The 11,199-nt window shown below is 40.2% G+C and overlaps 1 protein-coding gene across 2 annotated transcripts in view; it reads right to left on the bottom strand.

The window, feature by feature from the left end:
- Positions 1-10,037, bottom strand: part of cyb5a (cytochrome b5 type A (microsomal)) — an 11,472-nt gene extending 1,435 nt beyond the window's left edge. The window contains exons 1-4 of one of the 2 annotated variants that reach the window (XM_071543547.1): positions 9,736-10,037; positions 4,443-4,571; positions 722-751; positions 476-510 (exon numbers count right to left, since the gene is read on the bottom strand). In XM_071543547.1, the coding sequence (XP_071399648.1) occupies positions 476-510; positions 722-751; positions 4,443-4,571; positions 9,736-9,873 (332 nt within the window). In that variant the 5' untranslated portion in view covers positions 9,874-10,037. The remainder of the gene's footprint in view (positions 1-475; positions 511-721; positions 752-4,442; positions 4,572-9,735) is intronic. The other variant, XM_071543548.1, reaches the window with a different exon arrangement.
- Positions 10,038-11,199: the final 1,162 nt, after the last annotated feature.

Genomic DNA, 11,199 nt, shown 5'->3' with positions numbered 1-11,199 from the left:
GGAAAATGTGCATCCTTACTTACTTATTGACTGAATAACTAACCAACTAACTGACACACTTATAATGCATCAACCATTTTGGCCACCAGCTAGAACGTTAAATACACTGACAACAGTTTAGTTTCCCAAACATTACGTATATAAAATACCTCAATTACCTGTTAACACACTAATATTTTAACACACTAACTACAACACAGACATGAAATAAATCAATATTACAACACAGAAATGAGACAGAGAGAGAGGGACAGAGAGAGAGGGACAGAGAGAGAGAGAGAGAGAGAGAGAGAGGGACAGAGAGAGAGAGAGAGAGAGAGAGAGAGAGAGAGGGGGACAGAGAGAGAGAGAGAGAGGGACAGAGAGAGAGAGAGGGGAACAGAGAGAGAGAGGGGAACAGAGAGAGAGAGACAGAGAGAGAGAGTGAGTGTGTGTGTGTGTGTGTGTGTGTGTGTGTGTGTGTGTGTGTGTGTACCTCTGCTGATCATGAAGAGTGGTCACAAGTGATTCCTGCAAGACACAAATAGAAGAGATCAGTGATTCTTTTATTTTTTAACTCAAACATTTTGATGTACAACACAACACACTGGACAGTAATGTTGTCAGAATAACCCACACTTCATCTATCCAAACATCACCAATAACTGTTTTTAAGGTGAATTTTTCCTTTTTTCCTTTACCAGTGACCTGCTGTAACCTCTCAGTGAAATATTTCACTTACCGCTGGTTTGGCGATTTTGTCTCTGTCGTCCTGCAGAGAGACAGAGACAGAGACAGAGAGAGAGACAGAGAGAGAGAGAGAGAGAGAGAGAGAGACAGAGACAGAGACAGAGACAGAGACAGAGACAGAGACAGAGAGAGAGAGAGAGACAGAGACAGAGACAGAGACAGAGACAGAGACAGAGAGAGAGACAGAGAGAGAGAGAGAGACAGAGAGAGAGACAGAGACAGAGAGAGAGACAGAGACAGAGACAGAGACAGAGAGAGAGACAGAGACAGAGAGACAGAGAGAGAGACAGAGACAGAGAGAGAGACAGAGAGACAGAGACACAGACAGAGAGAGAGACAGAGAGAGAGACAGAGACAGAGAGACAGAGACACAGACAGAGAGAGAGACAGAGAGAGAGAGAGACAGAGACAGAGAGAGAGACAGAGACAGAGAGACAGAGACACAGACAGAGAGACAGAGAGAGAGACAGAGAGAGAGACAGAGACAGAGAGAGAGACAGAGACAGAGAGAGAGACAGAGACAGAGACAGAGACAGAGACAGAGACAGAGACAGAGAGAGAGACAGAGACAGAGACAGGGACAGAGACAGAGACAGAGACAGAGACAGAGACAGGGACAGAGACAGAGACAGAGACAGAGACAGAGACAGAGAGAGAGACAGAGACAGATTGTTAAATTAAATACACTGCCAGTCAATGCATTTTTCTTTATCTTTTACTATTTTACACATTTTAGAATAACAGTAAAGACGTCAAAACTATGAAATAACACAAGTGGAATTATGCAGCGACCAAAAAAAGTGTTTAACAAATCAAAACTATCTTATATTTTAGATTCTTTGCCTTGATGGAAAGGCAAAGGCTTTGGAAAGAAATTCATACATAGGATCAACTTCATTATTATTAATATTTGTCTAAGAGTCTTTAGATCAAAATGGCTTTAAGAGAATGATGATGATTCCTCTTTCCACCCTTGGATTCCTAGAAAAGGGAGGATGAGGAGGAGGAGGAGGAGGAGGAGGAGGAGAGGACGAACGTGTCAAAGTGATGAAAGACAGAGGAAGGGAGGGTGAGGAGGAGGAGACCGTCACGAGTCTTTTCTAATCACACAGTTTATCATGAACCTTACACAACCGCACTTCCTCTGGTGAAAGATGTCCTCATGCTCCTTCACAACGTCTCACAGGTCACACTGTCTGTCAGACCGAGTCTCAGTCCTGTGGCCCAATGTACCGAGAGGAAAACTGACCTGTCAACTTCGCTCGAGTCCCAAGTCAGTCTCAAGTCTTGAGCCACAAGTCTCTCAAGTCAAGTCCCAAGACTAAATGTAGATTACCAAGTCAAGTCCATGTCATTAAAGTCAAGTCTCAAGTCTAAATGTAGAACAGCAAGTCAAGTCAGAACAAATCAAGAGTCCAGTATCAATTTAATATCTTAAAGAAAACTAAATATCTAGGACTTTTCAATGCAATATGGTTTTAATAGGATAAAAACTTGGTAAGAGCATCATGAGTTTGATTTCTATAATCGGTTTCAACTTCAATAAATTCAATCATTCCATACAAATTCAGAAAACAGAATTTAAATTCAGTCGTCTGCTGGAACAAATCTCATCACTTTCAGTCTAAGTCATTTACACAAACACAAGATCTCAAGTCAAGACTTTAGAAACCTTTTCAAGTCATCAGAGTACAAGTTAGAGTCAAGTCCCAAGTCACCAGAACCCAAGTCAAGTCAAGTCTCAAGTCTTCTCTTCATGCAGCAAGTCGAGTCTCAAGCTATTCAAACTGAGACTCGAGTCCAAGTCATGTGACTCGAGTATCGCGATATTTTCTGCGATATCGAATATAGCCTAGAAATTTGATGTAATTTAAAAGAAATAAAATAAAATACCCCAAAAAACAAACCCCTTTGCATCAGAAACGCCTCTTATTTTCTTATATTTTGCATTCTGGTGAAAATAACCAAATAGCCCATTTCCTCCTGTCCACATCCTTCATGGTTTTACTGAGTAAACCTGAGAAAAGAGAAACACCTCAGGCCACGCCCTCACAGAGTGCTGTAAGGATGACATCATCAACATTTACTATAGTGCAAACAGCCTGAAGCCACAATACACACTATCTGAACGAACATCTAGTCCCTATCATGAGGTGTGTGAATGAGTGTGTGTGTGTGTGTGTGTGTGTGTGTGTGTGTGTGTGTGTGTGTGTGTGTGTGTGTGTGTGTGTCTTTCTTCAACAACTACCAACCCTTTGTCTGGAGGGCTGGGTGGACAAAAGACAAACAAAGCGAGAGAGAGAGAGAGAGAGACAGAGAGAGAGAAAGAGAGAGAGTGAGAGAGAGAGAGTGAGAGAGTGAGAGAGAGAGAGATAGAGAGAGAGAGAGGGGGAAACTGTTGTGTGCATTTAATAGAGTTGAATTCCCTCTTTTTCCCTCTTGTCTTTACTCATTAAATGGAGGAAAATTATAAATTCTCCTCTTTGAGATGTGCGCTGTGTAACTCCGAACATATAGAGGGATTTCAGGTGATGTCCCCCCCCTCTGGCGGCCATGTTGGAGGTCCTCAGCTCTGTGAACAGCTGACTGTGTTTCTGTCGTCTCAACAGAACTGAACAGACGGTTAATTTCTGTCTGTTTCTGACTGAACTGATCATTTCATCACTGATCCATCTGATTGATTTAGTGTTTAGATAATGTCAGCTTGTTAGCTAGCTAACCATAGCATCTGGTCATCTAACCATCACTGTCTTGTTGTTAACACATCTGATTAGCACACTAGCTAACGTAGCTAGTAGCAGCTAGCGTTAGCGTGTTCACATTAACATCAGTGTGTTTGCTGGCTAGTTAGCTAGCTAACAGTTTGTTCAGGTTAACTGAGCTGACTCTTCTCAAGCTACAACTCTTCATGTTTTGGAGTAGAGACTAGGGCTAAAGACAAGACAGTTTACTGTGTCACAGTAACCTACATTTGGAAACAAATCCACCTTATCACACTATTCACTTTTACTGAGAACGTTACTGAATGGATCTACAGCCACACCACAACAAGCTGACTCAGCTGCTTCAGACACATTTACACTTTATTCACTAACACACAGTTCTACAGTGTTCCTCCATCATGGAGACACAGCTGGTTAGTCGACTTGTGACACAACAAAGCTTTGATATTGAACATTAGAATATGTATATTAGGGTACATCTAGTCCTTGTATATGGACATGCACGTGTCCACACACACACACACACACACACACACACACACACACACACACACAGGTTATTATCGTTAACGAAAACTAACGAAATAACAAAAACTAGGTGCGAAAAAACATTTTTGTTAACTGAAATAAAAATAAAAACGAGGCTTTACAAAAAAACGATAACTAACTGAAACTGTATTGTGTGTTTACAAAACGAACTAAAATAAACTAAAATTATAGAGAAAATGTCTTCAGTTTATTTCATACATAAGCCTAGTATTTTGAATTTTTGAATCTCGCCCCTGACAAATACCCCATATTACAAAAAACTAAGCATTTTCAAAAAATAAGAACTAAACTAAACTAGCAAACCTGCTTTAAAAACTAATTAAAACTAAACTGAAATTGAAAACAAAAAGTCAAAACGAAATAAAAATAAAAACTAATGAAAAATGCAAAACTATAATAACCTTGACACACACACACACACACACACACACTCAGGCTCACCGGGTGCAGTTCTCCTATCAGCAGGCTGCCTGCCATCTCTCTGGCGTCAGTCGAGTGTCCGACGTCCTCGAAGCTCTCGGTGGCGTCTCCTCCCGCCTGCTCCCTCAGCACCTCCTCCCCCCCGGGGTGCTGCACAACACACAGGAGCAACACACACACACACACACTTATAAGTTGAAGTTAGCCTTTAATAAGGCCATGGGTTCACAGCTGGAACATCTGGAGGAGAGGAAGTGATATGAGTTTCTGTGATTCCTCCTGGAAAACTAACAAGACCTGGTCAGTCAGTTCAGCTTCATATCTCAGTTTCCACAATAAACAGCCTAAACATAGAATTTGGAAATTTTGCAAGATTTAGATTCATTTAATTAAAATCCCAGTTGAAAATAGATGTCTGGATGTTGATTTAAGCTGCCAAATGTCAGTTAAATTTAGTTCCTCAAATCATCAAGACTAATAAATGTGACTAAGAGCAAACTATCGAGCAAAATCATGACAATCATCATTTTAACCATAATCGCAAGAGGGAAAAATGGACCAAAAAAAAAAAAAACGTGAACTAGGCAGGATAATAGGTAAATCAACATTCTTATTTGACAAAAAGCTGACACATTTACACACTGGGTCCTCTGTATTTTAGAGATAATGAATGGTGAACTTCACTTAATGACTTTTGGATGAGTTTTTAGCTTTTTAGGAACAACCTCTTTCTTTATTTTTGTTGTTGAATGGCAATTTAACTAAATTCAACTGTTATTTTGATTCCTTTTCCCTAGCAGAGGTAGTTGAGTTCAAGCTGTGATGAATGAAACACTGAAACCCTGTGGAGAACTCCATCAAGGCCTCTGCAGTCTGATGACTCCGGTCTCTTCCCACAGGCTTTACAACAGCTTGTCTTTTCTTTTTCAGCCAAGGACCCAAACAACAAATGTAGTCATCTGGCCTTTCACCACTGGAACTGGACTCAAGGAAACTAATCAGTACTTTGGCCATGAGTCGAAGCATTAGAGGTTGGCCCGCGACCCATTCTGGGGCCGAACCCAAGGCCAGATGTTTCTGATGTTTCTGTGAAAACACCCCCGTGCCTCAGTATGTCACTACATCTCTGCATCAGTGGCACCGAGACAAATTCCTGCACAACTATTGTACTTGGCAATTAGGGCTGAACGATTTTGAAAAAATATCTAATTGCGATTATTTTGACTGATATTGCAATTGCGATATGATCTGCGATATTAGAGGGAATGATAATTTTTACATCATTATTCTCATTTTCATTGAAAAACGTATTAAAATGATTATGGTGTGATTTTTTGCGGGGATCTGTACCAAACAAAGATGTTTTCTTAAGTCTGTAGAATATGATGTGTAGGCCAGGACATCTCTGCAGCACCACAATATTTACTTTAAAATGGTATTTTGACACATTTCACCTTTAACAAATATTGCGCCTCCTGCGATTTGAAAATTGCAGTAGGCCAGATTGCGATTTCGATAAAATTTCGATTAACTGTAAAGCCTTATTGGCAACTAAAGTGATTGTGATTCTTGAAGGACAGCACTGAGTGAGTCAGGGAGAAGCAATCAGAAGCATCGATGCCACGCAGTTTTTTAAGGACTGAGGAAATCTCTAAATCTAGCTCGCTATCGTCCAATTCCTTTGCCGGCTGCCATGTTGGTCTTTGTTGTCGCTCTGTGACGACGTCACAAGGAGGTTTGTCCCGCCTACAACCACCAGCCAATCAGGTTTGTCGGACAGTATCTGTCCGAAATAACCGCCGGTGGATAGGCTTGGTCCAGACCGATATGAATCACCATGCAAATTCAGAAAGTGCTAAAGACTGCATTCATTTGGTCACAGCAGGCGCACATCTCCTCCAACATATACGGTTTTATGTGTTTGGATGTGTTTGGATGTGTTTGGATGTGTTTTGGATGTGTTTGGATGTGTTTGGATGTGTTTGGATGTGTTTGGATGTGTTTTGGATGCGTTTTGATGCGTTTTGATGCGTTTTCGATGTGTTTGGATGTGTTTGGATGTGTTTGGATGCGTTTGGATGCGTTTGGATGTGTTTTGGATGTGTTTGGATGTGTTTGGATGTGTTTTGGATGTGTTTGGATGTGTTTTGGATGTGTTTTGGATGTGTTTGGATGTGTTTTGGATGTGTTTTGGATGTGTTTGGATGTGTTTGGATGTGTTTTGGATGTGTTTGGATGTGTTTGGATGTGTTTGGATGTGTTTTGGATGTGTTTGGATGTGTTTTGGATGTGTTTGGATGTGTTTTGGATGTGTTTTGGATGTGTTTTGGATGTGTTTGGATGTGTTTGGATGTGTTTTGGATGTGTTTGGATGTGTTTTGGATGTGTTTTGGATGTGTTTGGATGTGTTTTGGATGTGTTTGGATGTGTTTGGATGTGTTTGGATGTGTTTTGGATGTGTTTTGGATGTGTTTGGATGTGTTTTGGATGTGTTTTGGATGTGTTTGGATGTGTTTGGATGTGTTTTGGATGTGTTTGGATGTGTTTGGATGTGTTTGGATGTGTTTGGATGCGTTTTGATGCGTTTTCGATGTGTTTGGATGTGTTTTGGATGTTTCTGGATGCGTTTGGATGTTTTTGGATGCGTTTGGATGTGTTTTGGATATGTTTGGATGCGTTTGGGATGCGTTTTGATGCGTTTTGATGCGTTTTCGATATGTTTGGATGTGTTTTGGATGCACTGTGTTTTCGAGCGCTGGTCCTTGATCATGTCCTTGAACACAGTCGAACTTTAGCCGCACCGCACATTATGTCAATCCAAAAGTACAGAACAGAACAGAAGTTTTGCAAAAGACAAAGTGATGAGTTGGGAAGGATGATGGCAGTTATTTCAGGGTGTTTATGAGCGTATAGCTGAGTTTTACACACAACATCTGGCATAAAAGACAACTGTCCCCAATTCAACTTCACTAAAGCAAATTGACACTGACTTCCCACAGACTGCAGTACAGCATGTCTGTTGCTTTAGGAAGTTATTCAAATAAGAGACAGACGTTTGTGCCAATATATCCTTCCCTCTCCCCTTCCTCTCTCTCTCTCTCTGTGTCTCTCTCTCCTTCACTCTCTCTCCATAAGTGTGTGTGTGTGTGTGTGTGTGTGTGTGTGTGTGTCCCGTCTGCCCTGCGGTGACATGTGGTGTGTCCTCGCATGAACCATAAAACACTGTTAAACTCTTGCCAGCTGTTTTATTACAACTGGTTTCACGAGTTCAGTATTCACCTGCAACTAAGCAGAGGAAAACGCTCCAGATGAACAAGATTATTGTGAAGTAAAAGTCTCTTTAAAAAATACAGTGGTGTCATTTTTTGTTGTCCATCGTCAACAGCTACAGACTCTTTGTGTAAACTGAGCTTGTTGTAAAATGTCCAAGAGAGCAAGTCTGTATGAGCTGAATGGAAACTTGACCTGTGAAAACTAGGCAAGGCAAGGCGAGTTTATTTATACAGCACATTTCAACAACAAGGCAATTCAAAGTGCTTTACATAAGACATTAAAAGCATCGAGACAAAATGAAAAAGGATAAAAATTCGTATAAAAGACCAAGAAAAATAAAGTTCATTAAAGAGCTAAGAGAATAAAAACAAAAAAAATAGGCTAAAATAGAATAAGACAGGTGTAAAATACAAGAAGAAAGGTTACAGTGCAAGAGTGTGAGAGATGAAAAAAGAGAGGGTTAACTAGGCTGCCTATTGGAGGAGGAGAAGGGGGTGGGGGGGGGTGGGGGGGGGGGCGTTATCACACTATCAATCGAGTTGATTGAGATAAAAGGTCAAAGGTCCAAATGATAAATAAATTATTGCAAGGTAGAGTCCGCACACTAGAAATTGCTCCAGTGGTGTTCATGTGGTGGTAATTAGGGCTGCAACTACGATTATTTTCATTGTCGATTAATCTATCGATTATTTTCTCGATTAATCGATTAGTTGTTCGGTCTGTAAAATATCAGAAAATGGTGAAAAATGTGGATCAGTGTTTCCCAAAGCCCAAGATGACGTCCTCAAATGTCTTGTTTTGTCCACAACCCAAAGATATTCAGTTTACTGTCATAGAGGAGGAAAGAAACCAGGAAATATTCACATTTAAGAAGCTGGAATCAGAGAATTTTCACTTATTTTTCTTAAAAAATCACTCAAACCGATTAATCGATTATCAAAATAGTTGGTGATTAATTTAATAGTTGACAACTAATCGATTAATTGTTGCAGCTCTAGTGGTAATAAACTGACCGTCTCTCTGTCCGGCACCTGGGATCTGATCGGCTGTACGTGCTTTTGTGCATCTTCAGCCAAATGACACATTCAACATGTGATCTGAAGTGAGGCTTACTCAACATTTTCATGTCAACAACCTCCACACAGACACCAGTCACACCTCAGCTGACACATTTTTTTTATCCCACATTCCCCCCTTACCTGAGAAGATATTAGTAGTACATGATTTAGAAAAGAATTACACATCTGTTTATACTGTGGTTAGAGAGATAACAGAAGGGAGTGGGAAACCTACAATTACTAAGTAAGTACTCATTCTTACACATCCTATCATTATGTCAACATTTAGTGAATTAAATTACTGTAATAGAGAATTTAATCTGCCTTCCATCGTGCTGAGGTTCCCCCAGGAGCCTTTCCAGGTCCCCTAAGACAGTCATTCTCAACCTTTTTCATATCGAGAACCCCTACTTGACTTCACATCAGAGCAACGGACCCCCATTTGATGAGATTTTGTCTCTCGGACCCAAATCTGAGAATATTTTTTATTGTTATATATGATTTTGTGCAGAATTCCATGACTATCACTATTGTAGGTAGAGAGATAACAGTGAAAATATGATCAAAATAGTCATTCTTCTACATTCTATAATTGCGTTAAGTTCTTGTAAATTAAATAGTGCTGAAGTTTAACAATTCATCAATTTGCTGGGGACCCCCTGGGACTCCTGGTGGTCCCCGGACCCCATGTTGAGAAACACTGCCCTAAGATACTGAACTTAGGTTGAGGAAAACAACAAGGAGATGCTATAGCCTACTAACTTGACTTGACACTGGAAAATTAGCTGGTAAATGTTGTACCAGCCACTCTGGCATCATTTGGAAGTCTTACTATATTTAAAAGAAATAGTTTGGTTGGTGCATTTTTTGGTTTTGACCACGCAGCCTGGTTAATTTCCTGTTGTGGCTGATTTCCACAGGTTGTTTATTGCAAACCTCTAATGACAGAAATAGCGTTTGATTTAATTTGGCACGTTCCTCACCTCCTCCAGAAACGTGGTGACATCGTAGACTTTGTGGTTGATGATAATCCACGTTGATTTGAACGTGTTCTGCTCCTCGATCTCCTCGAGTCTGAAATATTTGACATCATCTTGACCGTTCTCTCCCTGTTCACACATTTCTCTCTCTAATAATCCGTAATATCAAAATGTGAAAAGCCGGCGAAAGCCACTGCGTGCTGTTAGTCGGTTTATGTTGGGTTGAATAATCCCACGAAATATGTCGCTATCGTGACTTCGCACATACGCAGCGACATTTGCCCCAGTTTCTTTCTAACCAGAGTCCCAAGTTTCATCCTGGAGTTCACCGTTCTCAAGCTAGCCACAATACAATATCACACTTCCGGTTTCAACTTTCAAAATAAAACCCTCATTGATCAGTATGTGTTGTTGCAACAAATCAGTACTACAGTGAAAAATAAAGAATATATTTTAGGAGGAACCTGTAGTAAATTAAAATGCATTTTTTTTGTAAATGTGGTTTTCACAGCATATATTCATCCATGTTAGCCTTTGCAAGATCCAGTAGCCTAAATATATCTGGCTATATTTTTTTGTGCTCATTTTTATAGATAGTAGACATACTAAGTTTTCTGTTATGTTTTTGTGTTTAACTTATAAGGTATTATGTAAGCTATTATATGGCACTCTTTCATGAGGGAATAGCCTACCATACACAATGATACAATATAACAATTTCAAGATTATCCATTCCCTTCATTCATTCATATCTATTTAATTAAATTAAATTCAATTCACTGGGCAATTAAAAGGCCGTGATTTAAGGTAGAAGCAATCATTAAAAACAAAACAATGAATACATGTCACATAACAAAAATAAACAGGACGTTACCAGATTAACAGTTAGCCACGTGCATAACAGCTTCACTCCATACTTAACATAATGATTCCATTATTCCAGCATTTTGATACGATTTATGTTGTTCTACACCCCAGCATTTATTACGTGATCATTCTATGCTTTTATTCTGAAGGGGAAAACGCTCAATTTCCGGCATGATTGTGGTTATCTCTGGCTGACTTGACGAAGCTTCCGAGTTCCTGGCACGGATGGCGAAACCTCATGCAGTCATCGCCTTTCCAGCGCTGCTATTGGCTGTTGTGTTATTTACCTATTACTCTCGGACTCTCTGATTGGCGCTTCTGCCTGTCAGTCATCTCGTGGGCTCGGCAGCGACGAGGCTAAAGTTCACAGAAGTTCATCGGCTTTCAAGGAAACTGTTTTCTCACGCAAGCAGCGAGTGGGCGTAGATTAGTGTGTGTTACTTCACTGAATCAGTTATATTTTCCACCCGCTGCATCACGCTCAATACGCCTCAGGTTTAAATGTCCGTTGTGTTTGAAATTAATGTCAACACTTCCAGTTCTATTCTAAAAAGCTACTTGGCTCGAAAAATGGTGAAACTGGTTGGTACATTTTGATAT

Source organism: Centroberyx affinis, unplaced genomic scaffold (genome assembly GCF_046629955.1).
Source record: "Centroberyx affinis isolate AG114_WGS23_722 - 3 ecotype Tasmania unplaced genomic scaffold, CSIRO-AGI_Caff_v1 ptg004346l_1, whole genome shotgun sequence".
Taxonomy (NCBI): Eukaryota; Metazoa; Chordata; class Actinopteri; order Beryciformes; family Berycidae; genus Centroberyx; species Centroberyx affinis.
The sequence above is the reverse complement of the archived record's forward strand: the minus strand, read 5'-3'. Positions and strand labels throughout refer to the sequence as shown.